This window comes from Anastrepha obliqua, chromosome 1 (genome assembly GCF_027943255.1).
Source record: "Anastrepha obliqua isolate idAnaObli1 chromosome 1, idAnaObli1_1.0, whole genome shotgun sequence".
In the NCBI taxonomy this organism is placed as follows: Eukaryota; Metazoa; Arthropoda; class Insecta; order Diptera; family Tephritidae; genus Anastrepha; species Anastrepha obliqua.
Genome location: NC_072892.1, coordinates 91,552,677 through 91,576,803, shown reverse-complemented (window position 1 = coordinate 91,576,803; position 24,127 = coordinate 91,552,677). Strand labels below are relative to the sequence as shown.

General features: G+C 35.6%; 1 protein-coding gene across 15 annotated transcripts in view; it reads left to right on the top strand.

Moving 5' to 3' along the window:
• Positions 1-24,127, top strand: part of LOC129251302 (myb-like protein AA) — a 44,501-nt gene that overhangs the window by 12,749 nt on the left and 7,625 nt on the right. For 14 of the 15 annotated variants that reach the window (XM_054890749.1, XM_054890752.1, XM_054890716.1 and 11 more), the window contains 3 exons: positions 22,667-22,876; positions 23,024-23,132; positions 23,190-23,327. In XM_054890749.1, coding sequence (XP_054746724.1) covers positions 22,667-22,876; positions 23,024-23,132; positions 23,190-23,327 — 457 coding nt within the window. The remainder of the gene's footprint in view (positions 1-22,666; positions 22,877-23,023; positions 23,133-23,189; positions 23,328-24,127) is intronic. The other variant, XM_054890744.1, reaches the window with a different exon arrangement.

Below are 24,127 nucleotides of genomic sequence, written 5' to 3'. Positions count from 1 at the left end.
AATTTTTATAAAAAATTACTGTCGGCGGGTAAGGAAAGCAGAAATTGCTTTATATGCCTGGAAACGTATGCTTGGAAGAAGATGCGGTCTTCAACCTAAGCATACATTATGACTACAAGGCGGTTATACGACCTATTTTATCGTACGGTTCGGTAGTTCGGTGGAAAGCTCTAGGGAGAGAGTACAATTCCAAATTACTCGGCAGAATAAAAAGATCAGCCTGTGCATTTAGGTTAAATGAAGCGGGTCGCTGGAAAGAAAAAACTTATGGTCGCGCTAGTCTATTATTGCGACAAGCTCAGTTAGCCTCGGTGAGGACTGACTACATCGTCCCGATGGCAACTTGCAATAGGAATTTTGCCGCACTCTTTCTATCTAAGAAAGATTGGAATAAGGGATTCTCTCTAAACAACTTCGATACCACAGTCTATACAGATGGCAGTAAAATGGATTGTGGTGTTGAAGCTGGTATATATTCTCATAGACTTGGAATTGAAAAATCTGTGCGTCTCCCTAATACCAGCAGTGTCTTCCAGGTGGAAGTACTGGTAATTGGGGAAGCTTGTAGGTTACTAATCGCAGATTACTCTTTTAAGGGCAATATCGCTATTCTTTTGGATAGCCAAGCTGCAATCCAGGCACTGGACGCGGCTATAACAACCTCTAAAGTGGTGGAGCAAAGTAGGAATAGCCTCACCGACTTGATTGAAAACCATAAAGTGATATGCAGTTCACTAGACAGGGCTAGTATACCGCTTCTGCGAGAGGACTATCCTAGTAGCGTTGGACCTGAAGAAGGCTTTCGACACAGTCAGCCATTCTACGCTACTAGATGATATTTATCAGTCGACACTCCCGCCAGGGCTTAAGAGGTGACTACCTGAGCGGTCGGCACTCGTCAGTGATTTTTCTAGATCAAACATCAAAGCAGAGGAAGATTAAGCAAGGTGTACCGCAGGGTGGTGTCCTTTCTCCCTTGCTGTTCAACTTCTACATCTCGAAGCTCCCCCAACCACCAGCGGGAGTTTCCCTGATCTCATACGCTGACGACTGCATGATAATGGCGTCGGGCAATAACATTGATGGCCTGTGTTCCAAAGTGAACAACTAACTCACCGACCTTTCTCGCTTTTTCACTGCGAGGAATCTCCAACTTTCCCCCACCAAGTCCACGGCGACCCTCTTTACCACCTGGACAAAGGAGGTCAAGCTGTCCATTAAGGTAAAAGTCGCGACACACCAATTCCGACGGTAAACAACCCGTACCCGTAAACACCCAATTTTGGGTGTAACCTTTGACAGCTTGCTCTCCTTCTCTCCGCACACACCCGCAATTGCCACTAAAGTCCAAAATCGCAACAAGGTCCTCAAATCGCTTGCCGGCAGCACTTGGGGCAAAGACAAAGAACTGTTGCTTTCGACATTTAAGGCAATTTGTCGGCCGGTTCTGAACTGTGCTGCGCCTGTCTGGTCGCCTGGAACTAGTGACACGCAGTGGATAAAGCTACAGACATGTCAAAATACCGCCATTCGGACAGCGACCGGTTGCCTCCTGATGTCCCCCATTCAACACCTGCATAACGAGGCATAAATGCCCCCAGTAGTGGAGCATAACAAACTGCTCAGCAAGCAGTTCCTGCTTGGATGTTACCGCAGGTTTCACCCCTGCCTCTCAGGCACGTCAGGAGACACCTTGTAGACTACGCTGACGAAATCCAAGACAAAACTGACCGCAACCTACTGGACCGGACAGTATTTAGACAGTCAATAAACGACATCCACTGGGAGACCGTCACCACCTTCATGAACTCCCGTCCAGTGAATGCCGTAATCGGAGTCAAACCGCCACCTATTACAGGCGAAGAGCTCCAGCTTCCCCGTGAGACTCGTGTGACACTGGCACAACTACGTTCTGGATACTGTAGCAGGTTAAACGCCTACATATTCAGAATTGACCCCGACATTCCAAACACATGTCCGGCATGTGAAGGTACCCCGCACGACACTAACCACCTCTTCACATGCCCCCTAGAACCGACTCATCTAACACCCCTCTCCCTCTGGACCCAACCTGTCGAAACAGCATGTTTCCTGGACCTACCCCTAGATGAGCTAGACGAAGACGACCGGTGATACACTGACACGGCTACCATTACTGTTAAAACAACAACAACAAACAACCATAAAGTAACCTTAATTTGGGTCCCGAGACACCGGAACATATATTAGAAGGTAACGAAAAAGCCGATGAACTGGCAAGAGGGGGATGTGCCATGAATAACGTTCTTGCGGTACCAGTATTCACACCATTAGGTGCGGTCAAGAAAGCAATTTCCCTAAAATACCCTCGAATCGCAGATTGTAGATGGAGAGACCAGACGAAATGCAAAATCAGCAGAACGTTATGGCCCACCTACAACCTCAAGCAATCGTCGGCATTGATAAACATTAAACCTCGGGACGCCTGTAGAGCCGTCGCAAAATCTTTTCTGAGTCGGGTGAAAGGTGGATACTACAAATAACTGAGAAAAATTCACATAGAAATGCTCAAAAGGTGACATCAGAAGCAGAGAAATGTCTTGGGGGAAAGAAGCTTAGAAATGTGATCAGAAAACATAATTAAATCTTTTGTGAACAAGACCAACATCCAAAAGCATAAAGTATTTGCCCAACACTTTATAAACAAAGATTTTTCATTCTGGGAAAATGTTTTATTTACGGATGAAAGTTAATTTAATCATATGACTGGAGAAAACCTAATAAGGAGCTTAAAAAGAAAATTTTGCTTTCGATCATTAAGCACGATATAGGCTCAGTAATGGTATGTGGTGCAACATCTGCTGCTGGACCAGGTAATCTTCATATCATCGAGGGTAACAGAGAGAAGGCGATACAAATTTGGAATAGAAAATGATTTTATTTCTTTATCAAGATAATGATCCAAAGCAAAGCGTCTACGTTTGTGCACTTTTGGTGGCTTTAAAAATGTCCACATGTTATTAAACCGCCACCACAATCACCTGATTTAAGTGTCATTGAGCACGTCTGAAATTATTTCGAGCGCATACTATTATAATAAAACAACAGCTGTCACTCAACAAAAAGAGCTCCCAACTAAATATTAAAACCATCACTAATTAAACTTTTCTATGAATTTTTCTTGTGTTCCGTTATAACTTTGACTCTGAACTGTTATGTTTTGTTGTAAAAATATTTATTTTTAATTAATGTACGTAAACGTTATTTATGTTTTTTGTTTACAGATAATTAATGTACAATAAATATAGGTACTTCTTGAGATAAATATTTTGGTTAATAGAATTTCCGTTGGTTAACTTAGTATCAATGTTGAACTGTATGATTTCATACTGTTTCATTATTACTTTGAGCCACTGTATATTCAAATACCGCCGGTCATATCTTCACTGCTGTGTTATTTTTGAATAGTTTTTTTTTACTAAATAAAAAATAAAATGGAAATCTTTATTTTGACTTTTGCGCTCCATTGTATATTGCAGCTATCTAGTTCACAAGTGTCAAATATGATTGACTACGACGCCATTTGCTAAAATTATAAATCTTCCGATAGGGTGATTAATTTACCCATTGAATATTTTATGTGTTAATTTGTTATTTTTTTTTTCTTTTTACATGACGTTTGCATTAGATCTGGTGAAAGATCTTATAATGAAAATGGGAAACTTAAAAAAAAAATCAGGGCTGATGAATTGAGAGAACGGCCCTATCTTGCTATGAAACAGAGTAATTTGCGAATTACTTAGAGAGCGATTATTTCGTGGCGTGGGAATATGTATAACATAACAATTTTTTTGCAGCGGCCTTGTGATTTTTCTCTGAAAATGTCAAAAATCAACACGATTTTGGGCCACTTGAAACTTTCACTTTATTTTACCAAAATTCAATAAGCTATAAAACTGTATATTCGGGTTTTATCTACAGACTCTGAGTAATAAGTTTGAAATTTTGATGAAAATTTGGCGGATTTTCATAAATTTTATATAATTTTGTAATATAAACTATATTTTGATAAAAAAAAAACTATTAAAATTAAAAAATAAATAAATTTCCCTTTTACGCTGACAGTATATACATATATTTATATTGATTATATAGTAATTTATTAATAATTATATTTCGTGTAAATAAATAAATATAATTTATGGAAGTGTTGAAGCTCTCTTGTTATTCTTCTGACAACATATTTGTCGGCATACATATAATGAGGTGACTTTTTTTTTTCGAGAAAAGAAAACACTATTAGTGTGCGCGTGTCAGTTCTTGCGGACAGAGTGAACAAACAGCGGCTTTATGTATTAAGCGCTTAAAATTTTAATTTTTATTTATTTTTACACACATAGATGCACATAGATTTTTAAAATAAATATTCTCATCTATTATTATAAAACGGTAACCAGAAAAGAGTATGTTACAGCGTATTATTGAAGAGGTGAGAGAATACTCGGACAAATTTCAGAAGAGGCACCAGAAGCACAAAATAAAGATCGCAGGAAAATGAGTAGAGAAGACTGCAACCGTGACATACTGAAATTTGTGTTGAAGAAATTTTCAATGATGATGAAGAAGAATCAAATAATATATGACTGTTTTGTACAAAATAACAGAAATAAAGTACAAATATTTGATTATAATAATAAATAATAATTAATTGTTAAAAATATTAACATAGAGAGGAAGAAAATTTGTATCTATGTTTTTTTAAGAGCCCGAGCTTAAAATGATAATACAAAACAGAAATATTGTTGGAATGAATTTTTTTATTATAATCTGTTAATAGTCCATTCGATCAGTCCAATTTTGGACTACTTTTTGCAATAAGTCTGACCATATAGCATCAATAGTGGCTTGAATATTACAATTAATCGATTGCTAAGCGCGGTGTATGGCAACATGTATTGTCTTGTGGGAACCAAATGTTGTCGGTGTTTAGCTGATTAATTTTTGAAAAACAGAAAAAAACAGTCAGGATGGCTTGATAGCGATTATTTATTTATTTACAATCGATTTTTTTTTTTCAAAGTAAATTTCCACAATTTCGAAGCTTTGTTCTAGTGTTAAACGTTCATGATGATTTGCCAAACTTTACTGAATAGCTGATTTAACAGCTGTTAACTGTCTAAGTGTAAATTTTATGACATATTTACACCTCTATTGCGAATGGTGACTGGCAGTAGAATAGACTCTTGTGGATTGAGCTTATATTTTATTTTGGTATTGCGTATCATGATCCACAAACATTTGCACTATTAGGAATTGCACAAGCAGCGTAAGTTCTTGTTGTAGTTGCACAAACTATCCCCATACATATACGGGAAATGCGACTAAAGTGAAAATGCTTGGCCGGATATAAATCCGGATCGTTCCGGTTACGTAGAACCGACAGTCCTAAAAATACATATTACTTTTTCCCCAAAATTTCAAATCAAATTACTTGGGAATTGTAGAAATATGAGCGAAAAATAACTATTCACAGTTGATAACTGAATGGCAACTCTACACTTACAATACAATCGATAGTCGATAATCACTTAGCAGTTGTTTATCGATTATTAGTCGACATTTGCAATAGGGGTGTTAGATTCAGCATGGCTCAAAATTTGTGTTGATTTCTTATAACTGTTTTTTTGTTTATGCATATTTTTCCTAATTTGAAAATTGTTGATAAAATGTCTATGCCCAAAGCAACTAAAGCTCTAGTTTTGTGCAAACGATTAACAGGAAAATCCTGGGATTGTAGCCCAAAAATCCTGAGATAATTTACTAATGATAATAAGGCCTACGGTAACATCTGGCGTGGTTGCGTGGAGAGCTAGGGCTAAGGCTTCAGCATAACACATGTGTCTGCATCACAAGGGTGATGTGCACCTTCTCAACCCAGCTCTATCTTAGGTTTACTTAGAGAACTGGGCTTGGATGAGTAGAGGACACAAAAAACCTTTAGATCGAAGTGCAAACCCCCAATTATTATATTCTATAGCGAAAGCTTTGAAGAAGATCAAATTTTTGAAGTGAAACTTCTTAGGCGTCGATGGACGAGCGAGAATGGAGAGTAAAATTTCAAGGCCATGCAACGTTTTGGGCATTTTCGTTCCGCGAGAGAGAAAAAAGATATAACGTAGAGGAGAGAGAGAGCTTTATATATATCTTAGACACACTTTAGGGTATTTTTCCTCAGTTTTTCCTTGCGGTTGCTAATTTCTAGTGGGAAATAATACTGCCTACTTTTTGGCGCTTGTTTGTTGGTGCAAACTTGTAGGAAATATATTTTTGGCGTTATATTTCCTTGGTGCCTACTGTTTGGGGCGTTTTCTGATCCCAATTTTTTGGCGTTTTTTTTGGTGCCTACTTTTTGCCGCTTATTTCCGTTTATCACTATTTTCGGTTTTGGTTGTGTTAATTTATTATGCACTAATTAAATCACTATCCATTTAAAGTACGAGTATGTGACTCCAATCATGCCCAATGTAATTTTATTCGCCAAAAAACAATTGGCACTTTATCCCATAAACATGTATAACATTCATCCATTAAAGTTTCTGCTTACATTTTAGCGGTGTTTATATTAGTATTCCTGTTTGTGATAAGTATGAACAGAGGGGGTTGCGAGAACAAAAGTATTTCATCCAAGTTTTTACCAGCAATCTATATTAAACAAATCCATAAGGAGAAAGAGAAGAGTGGTTGGAAAATGAAGTATTGCTCTTGTAGGCAGATGGGGTATGTAAAGGGGAGGTACTGTCGAAGTTCGTCGTTGTGGTATTTATGGTGCAATCGATTGGGGATTGTTGTTAGACAAAAAGTGGCTGAAAATGGTTCAAATTTGCGTGTGCGTGAATTTATGAGAAATTATATTCACAAATACATACACATGTATGTACATGTATATGTGTGCATGATTATATACGCTTTTCCTGTTACAATGTATTATAATTTTGATTCTCTGAATCATTTGTACACGCCAGGAAAGAAAGTTGCGCCATTGTGACTACCACTGTGCGTGACTACCATTCGGAAGTGCGTAGGTCCGAATCTTCGTGTATAAAACACCAAAATGATAGACAGTTTTTTCTAATAGGGGTCGCCTCGACAAGCAATGGCAAACCTCCGAGTCTATTTCTGTCATGAAAAAGCACCTCATAAAAAATATCTGCCGTTCGAAGTCGGCCTAAGACTGTAGGTCCCTCCATTTATGGAAAAACATCAAAACGCACGCCCCAAATAGGAGGAGCTTAGCCAAACACCCAAAAAGGGTGTAACCGTTAATTATATTTTATATACATATATTGCATTGGTTGGTTGATTTTTGTGGTGATTCTTCCAGAATCCAACTAGCGCTTCCGCACCATTTTGTTGCCACATCCTCGTTATATATTGCATTACTTTGGGGAAAAATTAATCCATTATTTGTAAACTGTTAAGACTGTTTTATGGTCGGTCTTTAGCTCCTGGGCGATGCTACTACTACTAACATGACCGTCATCTTCGACTATTTCTGTGATTTCTATCGACATTATTTTTTTAGTGTCAAATGTCACCTTGACAACGAGCATAAACTTAAAATTGTTCGATCGATATTTTACGAGATAAATATCTTGATACAGATACAGCAATTTAGTATTTATATTTCTTTTTGGGTGTTTTAAGATGAATTGAATTAATTTTTTTCTGTACTCAGGATGCCAATCCCGGAAAATTTTAAATATCGAATTGAAGGAAGTAAAAACTTGTTTATTACAATATTTGTTTACAATTTGCAATAAACTTCTTTGAATTAACTTATACAATATGAAGTAAATTGATTTGAATTGATAACTGCATCATTAATATTTTCAAATAAATCAACTCATTCAGTCGAACTCAAATCAAGCTAAACAAAGCAGTTACTAGCGCATACGCAGTGTGTTAACCCATATACACTCGTGTTTAGAAAAATAGTAGCACGACATATTGCAAAACTATGACTAAATTACTTAATTTTTTTTTTATAAAACACAAAACCCATACAATCTAAAATTTAAAATATTGTACCAGAGTTTAAAAAATTTAACAAATTTTCATCGAAATTTCAAAAGTAACAGTTATGCAGTTTTATAGCCAATCAATTTGGTATAATATTGGGTAGGGGAATAATTTTCCGTCCTTTCTTAGTCAAAGTTACGAATTATTTAAACAATTAACTAATACATGATATGATGCGAAATGTGTCATTTGAAGTCACAACTTTACTCCATCTTTCAGGCAGCATACGGATTCCTCTAACGAAGTCGAGTTCGTTTGACTTGATCCATTCATTGAGCCAGTTTGCGATGCTCTCGTAAGAAATGAACCACTCCCCAATAAGGCCTGACTGCATTGAACAGAACAGATGATAATCCGAAGGTGCAATGTCTGGGGAATACGGTGGGTGGGGCAAGATTTCCCAATTCAGTCCCTGTAAATATTTCTGGACCGATTTAGCAACGTGTGGGCTAGCATTGTCATGTAGCAAAATCAGTTTGTCATAGCTACCGTCCCATTCCGGCCGCTTTTGTTTGAGAGCTCGATTCAAACGCATTAGCTGCAGTCGGTAACGATGTTGTTGTTCGATCGCCAGTGATGATTTCAAATGGTTTAAGTATTTCATAATAGATGACACCCATCTGATCCCACCAGATGCACAATATAACCTTTAAAGCACGAATTCTTTTCGTTGTTGTTGTTGTTGTAACAGCATAAACATTCCCCATACATATACTGTGAATACTGCTGAAGTGACAGTCCTTGGCCAGATATAAATCCGGGTCGTTCCGGTAACGAAGAACCGACTGTCGTGGACCGATGGACGTGGTTCACCTTTCAGGCCCCAACATTTTCTACGCTTACGGCTATCATAATGGATCCGTTTTTCATCGCCAGTGACGAAGCGATACAGAAAACACTTTATTTTCTGCCGTTCAAGAAGCATCTCATACGTCACCAATGGTCTCTCGATATTCCTCTCCTTCAATTCATGTGACACCCAGTTACCTGCTTTCTGGACTATTCCCACCGACGGTTGATCTGTCAACATCCAACTTTTTAGACATATCATCAAGGGTTCGACATGCGTCTTCATCCAATAATTGTTGTAGTTGAATATATTAGAATTTTTTCGGTTTTTTATCACTCACGTCGAAATTGCCACTTTGGAAGCGTCGAAACCACTATTTACAAGTTGTATTTAATGGAGCGTAATTACCGTAAATATCGATCAATATACGACACGTTGCAGCTGCACTTTTCTTTAATAGGTAGCAATGAAGCATGACTTTCCGCAAATGCTGTTTTTTCGGGATGAACGTAGACATTTTTGACGTCAGATAAAATTGATCTTACGCTTCGAAGGAATGTCAACTACTGCGATCGAGACCTTACATATACACCTTCAAATTACCAGTATACATATGATATTACTGAAGCGAACACAAAAATAGTATCAGCAGCGAAACCCCTTTACGAGCGTGGAATCTTATTCCCATACCCATTATTACGGCAGTTTAAAGTGGTTTAAATTTCGAAAATTTCATTTGAATTTTCTTTTATACATAACATACATACTCGTATATGAAGAATATGAACAAATCGCCATCAAATAAGAAAATAAAAAAAAATCAACGCTATTTTTGCGACATTTCAAATATGCGTTATATTAAGCCAAATTCAATGGGCTGTTAAACTGCACATCCGACATTTTTCTAAATATTCTGATTGAACATCCAAAACCCCTATCTGCCTTTGTTCCTGCCTGTTATACTTATATTTTGTAATCTGAGGTAAACAATTTTAATTTTTATCAATATCTGTACTGTAATGAAAGCTTTATTATTTTATTATAATAAAAGTAAGATATCTGCGATATAAGAAGTGCCATCTAAGTTTAATGCGTTCCCAAAGAATGTAAAGAGATCAAGGCTTTAAAAGAAATTCTGGCATCTGCTTCCTCGTTTTGTTCTTCTGGTATTTTTACTCGAGTATAAACATACTTTTTCATAAATCATATTCTCTAGATTCTTAAATCTGCGACTATTTCTTGTTTCCAAATAGATCGGTGTAGATAATTTGTGTCGAATGAAGGGCGAGGAGAAAAATTCTATTTAGTGGGTACGAAAATGATTAAACGTTGAAGTTCATCATCGTTATTCCATATACATACATATATATATATATATATATATTTGTGGGGAGGCAAAAAAATCGCCCATTGCTCTGTGAAAATCGTATTCTAGGGATCAAAATAAGAAACTTTGCCGAAGGAACCATACCCCTAAAACGAATTCTGATGTCCCCCAATTTGGGTCGAACTTTTTAGTTTCTTCTCTATGACTCACTTAAATTAATTTTTTCAGTTACATATGTTCTGACTAAATAAATTTCTTAAGAGAAAAAATAGATATTATTATAAATAAAGAAAAAACATAGCCATTTAGCTGATTTTTTCATGTAAAGGCCCAAAATGGTGATATTTTGAAATGGGGGACAGCAGAATTCGTTTTAGAGGTATGGTTCCTTCGGCAAAGTTTCTTATTTTGATCCCTAGAATACGATTTTCACAGAGCAATGAGCGATTTTTAAATCGACCCGCCCTAATATATATATATAATTGGCGCTTACACCCAGTTTTTAGGTGTTTGGCCGAGCTCCTCCTTCTATTTGTGGTGTGCGTCTTTATGTTGTTCCTCAAATGGAGGGATCTACAGTTTTAAGCCGACCCCGAACGGCAAATGGTTCTTTATGAGGAGCTTTTGCCTGGCAGAAACACACTCGGAGGTTTTCCATTGCATGCCGAGGGACGACTGCTATTAGAAAAAAACCTTTTCTTCATTTTGGTGTTTCACGGAAATTCGACCCTACGTTCTCTCCGAATTCCGAATGGTAGTCACGCACCAACCCATTCAGCTACGGCGGGCGAATAGTACACGTTAAATAATGAATAATTTTTGCTTTGCCGAATAAAGGGTTCCCAGGGAGTTATTAATTCATTAGTTTTTGATTTCAGATCGATAAATTCAGATCTCTTATAATATTATATTTATTTCAACCTTTTGTCAAAAGTAGACGATATGTATGAATTTAGTCGTTGTACTCCCAATATTTTTCATGCAACATATTTTCCTTAATTTTTCATAAAAGTATAGTTCAGCCTTATAAATAAAATTTACAGACTTATTACAAAAATTAACAAATTCAAAAAATTCTCATAAAAATTTTGAATTTTAATCTTTAAAAGGCTTTTGGGTATGGCATTTTATAGCGTATTCAATTTTAGTATAATAAAGTGTAAATTTGAAATCACTGGAAGAAAATTCTCAAAATCATATCCAAAAAAATTATCAAAAATAAACGCGATTTTCGAGTGACTTCTAACGTTCACTTTATTTATTTTATATTGAAGATTTTTATAATATATTTTAGAAATTTATAAAAATTTTGTGAATTTCGGAACTTTGATTTATAAGGTTTTGGTTATACAATGAAATATGTTTTTATGAAAATTTTACGAAGAAAATTTGCTCATGATTTTTAAAAGCTTAAGTGTCTTAATTATGAGAACACAAGTGTGTGCATGTTTTGTATTTAATAACGATTGATAATGCGCTAGTAACAAGCAGATAACACACTTTTACATACATGTTTACGCATTTTATAAATATTCATGCCATCAATAAATATCTCTACTTAATATGATTCATAGCAGTGGCATGAAAAATATACATATGCATCTGCATCTATGTATGTATTTCTATGCAAGAAACGTAAACAAAAATCTGCATTAATTATGCAATAATTATACCTACATATTAGAATATTCCAACCAATGGAATATTAAAAACAGTGGCAGCGAGCCAATAACAAAAGTTTAGCGTTGAATATCAATCATTTGTGCTCACGAAAAGTCCATTCATCTCTACATAAATATAGTTGTTTTTGTATGTGTGTGTATTGTAAGTATGTAAATAAATTCATTAATATTTACATTCGAATCATTCCCCTTTGGGTTATCAACATCATTTATTTTCTGATCGTCTTTTTCTGTGCGGTTTTGAGTTAATCTTACTTATTTAATGAAACTAACTTATTAAAACTGAGATATAAAGGCCCACATTTTAACTACATATGTACATAAGTACTTATCTACTTATATATATGTATGTACATATGTACTTTCAACGCCCAAATATGAGTATAAATGTGTTAATGAAAGAAAAAAAGTTACACCACATATGCATGATATCAAACCAATTGTAAGTATTTTTTGTTACTTCACCTCAGTTGTCGAAAGTTCATCAAATTTGCATATGAGTATGTATGTATGTAAGTATGTAAATGCATATACATATGTATGTATCTATGTGTGTATGCACGTCGATTCAAGCGAGCACCCAGAATATTTTATATAGGGGGTGGTGGGGATTTGTGAATGTATTTTTGAGTGGTAACCATCATAAAATTCATTTCTCATTCATCCAAAAGTTCCCGGAATAACTGCCAGGCGACGCTCTAAGTCAACGGATTTGCATTATGTGTTTTTGTTAGGGTGCCACATCTATTATTAATATTCTTACCAAAATTGTATCGCGCTTGCTTAACATTTGTAAAAGTTACGTCGTCTTGAGTAAATCTACAGGCGTTTTCAAAAACGTATGTATACGAGTACAATGTGAAAGTATCTCATCAATACTGCATGAAAACCTTATGTAGTATACTTATATATTGCATCAGTACAGTATCAATAATTTGTAAAATTATGCTTTACAACCTGTCGTGACTACCATTCGGAATTCAGAGAGAACGTAGGTATGAATCTCGGTGAAATACCAAAATGAAGAAAAAGTTTTTTTCTAATAGCCGTCGCCCCTCGGCAAGCAATGGCAAACCTCCGTGTGTATTACTGCCATGAAAAAGCTCTTCATAAAAAATTCTGCCGTTCGGAGTCGGCTTGAAACTGTAGGTCCCTCCATTTGTGGAAAAGCATCAAGACGCACACCACAAATAGGAGAAGGAGCTCGGCCGAACACCCAAAAAGAGTGTACGCGCCAATTACACACATGCCTTACAACCCTGTTGACGTTTTGAAACATTTTATTTATTAAAATTAAGCAGTATAAACCACATTTCAACAAAAATTTAACTTTACTGTTTTCAACAACTGATTGATTATTCGCAGCATACATCACAAACTCTTTCTTTTCCTTAACTTAAGCTGGGCACAGACGGAAAAGAAATTTCAACAGATATTAATTATATGAATAATGAATAATTATGTAAATATTATATAATTACGAATATTTAAGTTATATTCATAATTAATCAAAATAAGAGTGGTGAATATAAAGACAGAATTATAAAATTAAAATCGTGGTAAATTTTATTAGAAAAATATAAAGAGGTATACAAAAACGGTAATATAGAAATAAACACCATACATGAAAATCATTTTCTCCGCGTTCGATGTTCACTCAGCAACAAACAGCGTGAAACCAAAGTCGTCAACAAATCCACACGTGTGTGACAAAATGAGTTTCAACGCATTGTTTGAATTTTTTTTTCCGTTCGTGACCAGCTTAACGGATAATTATGATCTTAGAATAGCTCATCATCAGCGAAACTATCATTCGTAAGCAAAAATCTATACCGCTACATAATTACATGCCTTGAAAGAGTTAAAAGTTTATAACAGGGACAGAAAATAATCCTTATTATTATTTTTTTTAATTTTAAATTAGATACCAAATTTGGCAAGTTGTAGCTTTTTAATTTTTTTTTTTATTATTTCAATAATTTCATATTAATTTTTATAATACAGATACCGAGATCCGGATACTCAACACAATTTTTATGTATTTTTCGGCACACATATCGCACCCTAAATACAAAAGGGTCACAACTCAAAATTTTCCACACTCGAGCTTGACTTGTTTACAGTAGCACAGAAAACAAACTATGTGACATATCACGCTGAAATTCGCCTTGTAAGCTTATAACAGTCCTACCAAAAAAACAAAAAATTTATTTTTGCCATATGTCATCCGCGGACCGTTTTATTGATAACGTCTCGTTCATATTTGAGCAGAAGTACATTTTGAGTTGTGACCCTTTTGTATTTAGGGTGCGATATGTCGAAATAAATTTAAAAAATGGATATACTCCTATATACATATTTCTTAGCTGTTTTAATATAAAATTCCAAAAAATATTGAGCTTACACCAAACGCTAAACGAGTTTTTAATAATCTTCAATTAGAATTTTTTTTAAAGATACAAGGTTTGTTGAAAAAATATGGTGAATTTTTAAATTTCGCGGGCTACGTACACCCGAATTTCGATTATTTTTTAGTTTTCGAAACTAACTGTCGAAAAAGGGCAGCTAATATCTATTGTGAATGAAAAATAATGAAACTTTTAAAGAGAAGAACAAGAAAGACTGAAAACAATTATTGCAGCATTAATATTCTGGAGCAATATGATTAACAGAACAGGAGTATTCATTTTATTTCATGAATATACATTAGGGCGGGTCGATTTAAAAATCGCTCATTGCTCTGTGAAAATCGTATTCTAGGGATCAAAATAAGAAACTTTGCCGAAGGAACCATACCTGTAAAACGAATTCTGATGTCCCCCAATTTGGGTCGAACGAAAAATCCCACTTTGACCCATTTAGAGTGCTCCAATCGAGTCCAAATGTATGACCGACCCCCACTAACTTTGGATAGCCGATCCACCCATGCCAGTGGCACCCCCCCTGGAACTCCCCTGGGGGGTTCCCCATACAATCATTTCAAAATATCACCATTTTTGGCCTTTACATGAGAAAAGAAACTAAAAAGTTCGACCCAAATTGGGGGACATCAGAATTCGTTTTAGAAGTATGGTTCCTTCGGCAAAGTTTCTTATTTTGATCCCTAGAATATGATTTTCACAGAGCAATGAGCGATTTTTTTGCCTCCCCACAAATATACATGTAATATGAATTACAACCCTATAAATAGTATAATATTAAACTTACAATTTTTGTTTGCGCTGGCACATTCGAAATTGCATTAATTGTGTCGATGTTTCGAAGCAGTTTGAAAAATAGCAATTTAAGTTTATTTTTAATAAACAATTATTTTTAAGTATAAGGCAGCTAATATTCGTCCATCTTTTACTGACATAACTATCTAATAAACAAATCAGCTGTTCACTAATCTGCGTAACAACCGCCTGTCGCGCTACAATTTTAACCAGATTAATTTGCCCGGATTATCGCTGCTGTCTGTCAATCCTATTACCCATTTCAAGTTAATCGATGTGAATGGTACTGCACGTATTCCAAAAAAAACTGTGGCCATGATTGAACGAATTGTACGCGTTCCCACAATAGCGGGAGACCCGAGATGATCCGGACTTATGGTGCCCACTCTCACCGACGTAAACGTACGTTCCGTGTCAGCTGACACGATCAAACAAAACTCATCATCGTATCCTTACGACGGTATCGTGTACTTTTGTAAATGGAAAATTTTGATTGTTTCGTAAAAACGTGTCAGCTGATTGCTCTCTCACCACACAGTGTTGCCAAACAGTACATTTTGAATTCATTAACAAAATAAACTTATTAAAATTTAAATTTCTATGAAACGTTGTTTAATAATCTTAATTATAGATAAATCAATTATTTGCATTTGTTGTTTTTTGGCTTTGGTTTATTATACAATAAGAAATTGTAACTGATAACGCAGATATGTGTAAAAGTATGCATGCAAAAATATGAAGGGTAGCATTGTGTCTACCCAACCAATCACAAACCCACACAAACCGATGTATTGTGTAAATATGTAACCACACTAAAGCAGCTGTTCTACGGACACAAGTTTCGCTCAATTTTGTGTATCTCACGGGCAACAAACAGGGTGGACTGTCACTCCACATGTATGGGGAATGTTTGTGCTGCTAAAACAACAACAACGAAATAAGAGAACACGGGGAACTTTCGAGGATGTTGGACAGAAAACAACGCGTATAAGCGAAATTATTAATTTTAATTGAAAGGAAAAGCTCTGAAATACATGTACTTAAAATTTTGTATTGATTCAACCGAAAGGCAAATGCCTTTATGCATGGCAATTTTCACTGAGGCTGCATATCACTTAACATAGTTTCTATCCGGAAGAGGTTTTACGTTATTTACAAGAATTATAAAACAAAAAGTGTAGTCGAATGGGTTGGTGCGTGACTACCATTCGGAAAAACCGAGCACGTAGGTTCGAATCCCCGTGATACACCATAATTAAGAAAGTTTTTTCTAATAGCGGTCGCCCCTCGGCAGACAATGGCAAACTTCCGACTGTTTTTCTGCTATGAGAAGGCTTCTCATAAACAAATATCTGCCGTTCGTAGTCGGCTTAAAACTGTAAGTCCCCCATTTGTGAAACCAGGTCAAGAAGCACGCCACAAATAGGAGGAGCTCGGACAAAACCCAAAAATGGGTGTAAGCGCCAATTATATATACTATATTGTGTATATATATATACATATATTGAACATATTTTATCAATTTAAAACATTTATTTGAGTATTGTGCACAATTTTTCATCAATAGAATACAAACAAAAGTAAAAAATTTGTTTACGTGGTTACGTTTCGTTACGTTGGTCAGCTGTTCGTTATTTTTTGTTATATTACATTTACGAAATTTATCGTAACCTTATCCCCTTCAACCTTTTGTTAAAACTACTCAAAACCTATCACTTACGTAAATTATATAGGGCTCGCCATCTATCGTTACGGATTTGAACTAGGTATTATTTGAAGAATGGTAACACTTAGCTGTCATCTGATTTGACAGAAAATTAGTTTTATTCTTCCGCTGAACGAAAATGGTTGTGTATACGCTCAAAGAACGCTGGGAAATATTGCGACATTACTTTGAAAATCATGGTAATGTTGCAGAATGTGTACGAAAATTACGTACGGAAATGGGAAGTAGAAAAGCACCGAATGAAGCGTATGTGCGTTACTTTGCGAAAAAAGTAAGAGAAACTGGGTTGCTTATTGACAAACCAACGCGTGACTGACCAAAAACCGTGCGTACACCCGAAAATATTGCTGCTGTGGCCGAGAGTGTTCGTGAATCACCAGGAACATCAGTTCACCGTCGTTCTCAACAATTGGACATTTCGGAGACATCATTGAGACGAATTTTGCGTAAAGACCTTGGTATGACGCCGTACAAAGTCCAATTGGTTCGGCAGCTGAAGCAAACCGACCACTCAATGCGTTTTCGCTTCATGGGATTGGGATCGACTTGAAGAAGATGAAGACTTTTACCGAAAAATCATCTTTTCCTCGGAGCTGCGATTTGACGCCGTTGGATTATTATCTTTGGGGTGCCGTCAAAAACCAGTGTTATGCCAACAAACCAGCAACAATTGATGCACTGAAGACCAACATACGCGGTGTCATAGCTGAAATACAGCCGCATACAATCGAAAATGTGTTGAAAAATTGGACCGATCGTATGGGATGGTGCATGGCTAGCCGAGGCAGCCATATGAATGAAGTTGTATTCTATCATTAACCGGAAGGATTGTACTTCAAAATAAAAAAACAGTTTGGAAAAATATTGAGTAGTTTCTTTTTTATAGCATTTTTAATTCCGTAAAGTTATATGGCGGACCCTGTATAACGATGTAAAATATTTCGTGTTAAATAATATTTACCAAATTTCGCTGGACATAATTCTTAGACCATGTTCGGAATCATCAGCTTCAACAGCAAAAGGAAAAAGGAAAGACAAAATGTCCGCCATGGCAAATGTTGCCAACTGAATTTTCCATGAAAGAAATACCACCAAGTGATTGTGCGTTTAGTATAAGCGAATTGATTTGTATATTCAGAAGTTGCCACAGGGATGTAACAAATTTTAAAATGAAAAATAAATCATATGAGTTTCAACTTTTTTTGCTTTAAAAGTGTCGAAATTTATATTACGTGAAAAAGTGAAGTATGTTCTGCAAATTTGCAAACAAAAGTATAGCTTTTGAGGTATACGGATCAAATCGGCGACATTGGCCACTTTAGCGTTCTTCGACTTTGATTCATTACTAGAAGTCCACACCTCGTCTGCTCTTTGGCTTCTAGTGAGTTGCAATGAGTCCATGTTTAGTTTACTTTTACGAAACTTTACAAAAAACTGTTCGGATGTGATTGTACTCTTTTGAAGTTATAAAACAAAACAGCTTCTAGATGCGACGCTTTAGTGAATTGCATAACATTAGTTTGTATACATTAAATTTATGATTTTATAAGCATTTTGAGATATGCAGCGATCAGCTCGGAAAATTAAATGATAAATAAGACGCAAATTGAAAATACTTATAAGAGGGAAGGAAATTAAATCGAAGTAGCACCTGATAAGCCAAATGTTGAATTTGAAATGGCAACACCATTTATTCCAATTTTCAGAGACTTATTGATCACCCGCGTATTCAGACAAAAAGAAAAAAATTAAATTTACTTAAAAAGGTGAAACCAAAATCGAGAACAACACCTAGCCAGATACTATGGTGTAATAAACAGATGACGTAAGTAGGCGGCTTTCCTTTGGGCGGCTTTCCTTTCCCGCTATTATTTTCAAACAATTTAAATTTTGTAACACTGTCATATTCCCATATTTTCCGTTGATAATTTCTTAAAGAAATCTGAACCTTTTTTTAATTTTTTAACTGTTTATAAAATTATTAATGCTTTGATGTAGAAAACTTGTGTTGTTTAAGTGTAATGCATTTCGAATTTAATTTCTAAATAAGCGCTTGCAAAAAAAGCATAAGAAGTAAATATTTTTCAGATTTCATAAACATATTTTTTCTTTGATCCCAATAATTAAGCTCTATAATAAAACCCTTTAATTCTGCGGGGATAACAGTTTGTTTTGACAGCAAAAAAATTGGTGGAATTTACTGTTTTCAATGCACTTATATTATTAAAATGTCTGCAAGTTTCAGTTAAAAAATAAATTCTAAATAAAATTAAAATTATTTTCCCTTGCGTACTCTAAAAGGGGGGAACATTTCTTTAAAATAATACCCCGTTCCAAAAAAAACAACAACAAAAACACAAGAGGTAGCCACTTTGTGTGCGTTAGTGTCAGATAGTCTGTACTGCTCTTACTTCACCTTCTAATTAAACCATGTCCTTTATTGACAGTCGATAATTATATTTTTTTTAATTTTTTTACGTAAATATTTTATTCCAGTTGAATTAAGTTCATAACAAATAACAAGAATAATGACATACATACATATGCAAATATTTTGTTGTATGCAAATGTACATACGTATATACATATATATGTAAATAATTCCATAAAATCAATTTATAATACGAGGGGAACGTTGACTGAGCAAACCACAGCGAAATTCGATATTTGTTGTACATTTGTATGTAAATACCCATTAACCTGTTATAAGGTTAAATTACCCAACGCACCTTCAAAAAACAAACCTACTATATAACAATAATTTACCTATTCAAAACAATAGTTCCAATAAAAATTTGTTAAAATCATAGGAAATTTAAATGCCATAATGATTTTAAAGGCAACAGTTGGTAGAATTTAGTGTTTTAATTTTTTCTACAAATAATCTCATCTCAGTATTTGGCAAAATCGCGAAAATATTGGGATAATATATATATATATATACATATAATTGACGCTTACACCCAGTTTTTTGGTGTTTGTCCGAGCTCTTTCTCTTATTTGTGGCGTGCTTCTTGATGTTGTTCCACAAATGGAGGGTTTTAAACCGACTCCGAACGGAAGATATCTTTTTTTATGAGGAGCTTTTTCATGGCAGAAATACATACGGTGGTTTGCCATTGCCTGCCGAAGGGCGACCGCTATTATAAAACTCTTTTTCTTCATTTTGGTGTTTCACGGAGATTCGAATATACGTATTCCGAATTTCGAATGGCAGTCACACACCAACTCATTCGGCTACGGCGGCCGCCAAAAAAAAAACATAAAGCTTACTAATTTTAAGAAAGTTTGACGAACCTGGTGTTTCGGGCTTACACGAAAAATATCCCGAAATCCCGCGCTTAACGCTTATTACTAATATTGGTATCGCTAATACATATATGCTTGTACAATATGTGTGTTCACAAATTTGGGGGCGTCCATAAATTACGTGAGGTGTTTTTTTAATTTTCTATACCTCCCTCCCCCCCTGGTGAGATGTCGTGAGATTTTATTCAACCCCCTCCCCCATCCCCCAATCTCACGTGAGATTTTTCAAAATGTGGGTTTCTTATGTAAACTCGTTGGATTGTTATTGTAAAAAGAGAAAAAAAAATTTAAAATATAAGTGTAATAAAAATTTAACAATAGAAGACTTAAATCTTAACTACTGCGATTAAAAAAAGAATATCTACTCTAATTCAGTCCATGGAGAGTCATGCGTTGTTTCAAGAGAGACTATTAGGACCAACATGAGTTTCAGTAAAATCATCTGCTCCTTCAACTTCGTTCTGATCTAGCCACTCTAAGCCGTTGACGCTTGCGCACAGTAACTCATTAGCTCGTCTTTCGACAATCCGTGAGGGTCGCACTTTGCGGAACATACGCGCTTGCTTAGCTGGTGCAATGTGAGCCGCTCGCCTGTGCTGTGCAGCTCTTGCGATAGATGCGAAGTAAATACCGCATGTACTGCAGCATCTTTTCTCTAAATTATCACGAATACTTGGGCAATAGAGATCATAAGGCGTGCTGATGAAGGCATTCAGCGGTTGAATCGGTAGGCGTATTCGCAATGGAGCGAATGACTTTCCGTCATGTTCTTTAAAGTCCGAAATTGTCAAACGTTCATCAACCTGAGTGATAGGGTATGGAGGTGGCAGAAAACGGTGGTGAAGAATCATATGCAGATCACTCCGGCGTGCGCTGCAGCACTTAGGTCAAGCTCCATATGCAGCTTAGCAATCTGTTTCTTCATAGTATCTTGTGCTGGAGTGGGACGTACGTTAGATGGTGTAGTGTTCGACATAGCTTCATCCTCATCATCGCTGATCACAAGAAGCTGATTTTGAATTATGTGAAAACAGTGAAGGAAATGACCGCGCTAATATTTTGTAGTTATGATTTTAGCATATTTTATCAAGAATTTCACTGTTTCAGTTTTTTTATGCTATTAATTGTAACAATAAACTTTATATAAAAAAAGTATTTTCTTAAAAAAATATATATTTAACCTACCTTTTGAAGGAATGCTAAAGTAGACGGAACTTTTCGCTCAGTGGATTCCCTGAGAAGCCGTTCAATCTCATGTTTAATGCGATGTATTAACTCTTCTTTCTTCGGGAATTTTTGCTTCGCAGTTTTCCACAATTTTATCACATCGTCGTGGCAGTAGTAAGAGCATGAACTGAGTCGAGTAAAACATTTACAAGAATAAACAAAGAAGGTTGGAACCTGTCCGTGTGTCGCTGCCACTCAGCTCGTACGCTCTTGTTCATCGAGTCGCGCGTTCGGCTGATAGTGGCGCGAAAACAAACGACGGGCTACACTGTACCGTAAATTCAGATTAAATTGAGCTATTTGGTATAAAACAAATATGGTGGTTTGACAGCAGTAATGTATAACGTCGAAGTATGAATGAAATTATTTTCTTTCGAACGAATTAGTGAATGATCTTAATCATACTACGATTACGCTTAAGATTAAATCTTAAGCATGTACAATCTGGATAATGGACCAAAATAGTATAATTATTTTTGTTTCAATCAGAAAAAAAATTGCGTGATATTTGCCGAGACCCCCCCTCTCTCTAACGTAAGATTAGATGAGATTTGACTCGACCCCCTCCCCCCTTAAAAATCTCACGTAATTTATGGACGCTGCTAGTGCTTGCAAATTGAATTAGTTTTTCGAAGAATTTGATTAATTTAGAAAAATATTCCTTTTAATATTCGTCATAATAAATTAATTGTATTTACAGATTTATTTTCACAAAGAAAATATTGCGTGTTTGTACTTTGCGAAAATTTTACCCACAGATGCGGATGTGTATGTGTCTTAATTGTAATTACCGCAATAAAAATTAAAACCTCCATATATAGAAAATCAATCACGTATATAAAACCATATGTATCCATATCCATACACACTGACACATGCAAATATTTATTGCAAGTGTATAAAATGGTTAACTATTTGATGTTTATTAGGTCTTTGTTGGCTTCTAGTTGTTATCAAACGTTTTCGCCCTTTGCAAATTTAATAATGTACAAATGTACATACCTATGTATATGCGAGTACGTACATAGATACGAGCGCGTACTTATGTATGACATTGTTTTCATTTCTCTTATAATGAAACTTCATCTTAGTTGCTATCTAATTTCTACAACTAATTCCTTTTTTTGCATGTCTTTTTTCTAAGGTTTCCGCACCTCCGTTATGGTACTCATTGACGCTCTATTTATTATAAAAATACCAACGTTGCTATTATCATTGATATTTTTTGAAATTCTATACGTCTACAATACATATGTATATTCATTATCCGATTTGTTCGTCTAGTCATTAATTAATTTTAATATGCTTTTATATGTTTTCTATTATTTGCAGACTATGATCCTAAAGTGGTCGAACAGAAAGAGCAGGCGCAGCCTGCATGTTTGCCGCTGAGCTATGTGTTGCGTTTCATATCGGAAGATGCCCGTAAGGAGAGCCCATTCCTCTCCGCCAATACGACGGGCGTTGAACTCAAACGGAAGTTGGCGATCAAACATCACAGTTACAGTATGTCGTCGTCAAATCGCAGCAATACGCCTACTGGTGAGAAAGCGAATCAGTATAAATAAGAAACTGGATTCGCACAGTAACGCGAGCAATTTTTTTTACCAATAGAGTTTCTTTTTACTAATCAGCTACGTTTTGTTTACACAACTTTGTGTTTTTCTCGCTTTTGTAATGCATTTTTAGGCAGTGAGATGGACGATGATGAAATGGTTGTCTCGGAGTCGGAGGACAGCAACGATTCTTGGACAACTGAGGAGTTCAGTTCTGAGTTCATAATGCGTTATGGGAGCAGGTGATTGCTCAACAAAACTTTTTTGTAAGAAAAATTTAAATCTATATATTTGTGAAGGCATTCCGGTACCGGCAGCAATGGGACACCGGGCAATGAGAAGCCGTTTGCGTGTCCTGTGCCTGGTTGTAAAAAGCGTTACAAGAATGTCAACGGTATCAAGTATCACTCAAAGAATGGCCACAAAAAGGACGGAAAGTGAGTGTAGATAAAGCATTCGTTATACAAGATGGCGCAAAATTAATTATCCAATTTTGTTTTTCAATAACTTTTATAGTCAAGAAAAAAAAAACGATTTTTATCGACGGAAATCTTTGTTTTTAGCTTTACGTGCTCCGTTGCTTGTTTATTTGTATATTGCAGCTGCCGAGTTCACAAGTGTCAAATATGATTGCATTTGCAAAAATTATAAATTTTACAATAGGATGATTAATTTTGCGTCATCTTGTATTAGGTGAGGTAAAGAGTTCTGAACGTTTTGGACCCAATACAGTACCGAATTTAACAGCAAAGCCATGACTCCATTGTCCAGAAATTTAAGATTACTCATATTCATTCATAAGGATAACTCTAATAATGTTAATTTCACCGTCGGAAAAGTTCAGAATTTTTTACTTGACCTTTTATATTTTTAGCATTTATTCTGTAGACTTAATGCAACTTTTTTTAGTCTTTGCAATTTGAATTGGAGTTAGTTTATTGTAAGTAGTTTTCCAAGGTAAACATTGCTAGTGAAAACTACGTATTTTTAGTGAGGCTAGAATTGTCAGAAAGGTAGCGAGTTCGCAAGTCCAAAGAGATAATATGTTTGTGATATCAATCCAAAAATGAGAATCGAATGAGTTTTTTTTTAAGCTTGGCAAAACATTTACCGAATCATTTCTATCGATACACAAACTTCATAGTATAGTATATTGGTCAGTCGAAATCCGTGATTATTGTAGATTTTATCAAAACAGTGTCTGAATTCATAAGCAGTAGTTAAATTTTCATTGAAA